Below are 1,373 nucleotides of genomic sequence, written 5' to 3'. Positions count from 1 at the left end.
AGACATTGTCATACTTTTCAAACACACACACGCACGCACGCACGCACACACACGCACACACACACACACACACACACACACACACACACACACACACACACACACACACACACACACACACACACACACACACACACACACACACACACACACACACACACACACACACACACACACACACACACACACACACACACACACACACACACACACACACACACACACACACACAGCAGATCCTGTTTGCCTCCACCTAGAGCAGATGCTTCCACATCCACACAGAAGAGAGACTGCTTGCTCCTCCAAAGATGCTTGTCTGTCGATACCATCTCTCACTTTGGATGTTTCTTCTGCTCATCTGTTATCTACAACTTTGGGGTAAGTACTTTGAATATGAATCGACCGACACTTATGTAGTAGATGTCAGGGTAAAGAAGTTAAGCCATTTCAGTTACAGAGATATTTCACTGATGTTTGGCATCAGTTCTGTCATCTTTATTTCCGGACCATTTAAGTAGTCTATTTAAATGGGGTAATGTGATCCTAGATCACAGGAGGTTGGTGGCACCTTAATTGGGGAGGACGGGTTCGTGGTAGTGACCGCAGAGGAATTAGTCGAATGGTATCAAATACATTAAATACATGGTTTCCAGGTGTTTGGTTCCATTCCATTTCCTCCGTTCCGGACATTATTATGATCCGTTCTCCCCTCAGCAGCCTCCTCTGTCCTCTATCTGTTGAGTGGAATGCAGTGTTTACTATTACTGGGCCTCACACTTGACTGCTCCTCCCCAGTTACAGTATCCTCAGACCTCCTCCCAGTCTCCCCCCCAACACCCTCCCTCACCCAGGCCTCCTCTGTAGAAAACACCAGCCTGGGGGCTGTGGTCCTGGTCTGTCGGGCCCCTGAGGGCCCTGGAGGGACCCTGTTCAGACTCCACCTGGTTAAAAAGCTGGTGGACACCATGACTTTTTCCAGTGAGAGACAGGAGGCCCAGTTCACAGTGAGAGTGAGGGAGGATTCAGCCCGGGAGGTTCTATACTGCTGCCTGTATCAGAACAGCCAGGGGAAGTACAGCCCATACAGCCACTATCTGACTCTGAAACAACAAGGTGAGATTTAGAGTTTTATACTGAGTTTTATGTTCATGATTGATGATTTTGGATCAGGCAGTTGAGAAAGTTGGACCCGTGGATCTGGGACAGAAACTACTGCAAGCGCCACGATCACTACAAATAATGATGAAAATCAAAGTCACAGAAATCTTTTTTCTGCAATTTATTGTAACGGTACATGGAAATGCTATTTGACAGTGAGAAACGGTTCTGAGGTTTATGCTCTGGTTTAAAGCCACTGGTGGTGGAAGCCAATA

At 47.2% G+C, this 1,373-nt stretch overlaps 1 protein-coding gene across 2 annotated transcripts in view; it reads left to right on the top strand.

Annotated features, from left to right (window-relative positions):
* Positions 1-228: 228 nt before the first annotated feature.
* The window catches only part of LOC124002945, an 11,851-nt gene continuing 10,706 nt past the window's right edge, over positions 229-1,373 (top strand). For both annotated transcript variants that reach the window (XM_046310804.1, XM_046310805.1), the window contains exons 1-2: positions 229-378; positions 796-1,113. In XM_046310804.1, coding sequence (XP_046166760.1) covers positions 309-378; positions 796-1,113 — 388 coding nt within the window. In that variant the 5' untranslated portion in view covers positions 229-308. The remainder of the gene's footprint in view (positions 379-795; positions 1,114-1,373) is intronic.

This window comes from Oncorhynchus gorbuscha, linkage group LG18 (genome assembly GCF_021184085.1).
Source record: "Oncorhynchus gorbuscha isolate QuinsamMale2020 ecotype Even-year linkage group LG18, OgorEven_v1.0, whole genome shotgun sequence".
Lineage (NCBI taxonomy): Eukaryota > Metazoa > Chordata > Actinopteri > Salmoniformes > Salmonidae > Oncorhynchus > Oncorhynchus gorbuscha.
Note: the sequence above shows the minus strand (reverse complement) of the source record. Positions and strands in the feature narration are given on the sequence as shown.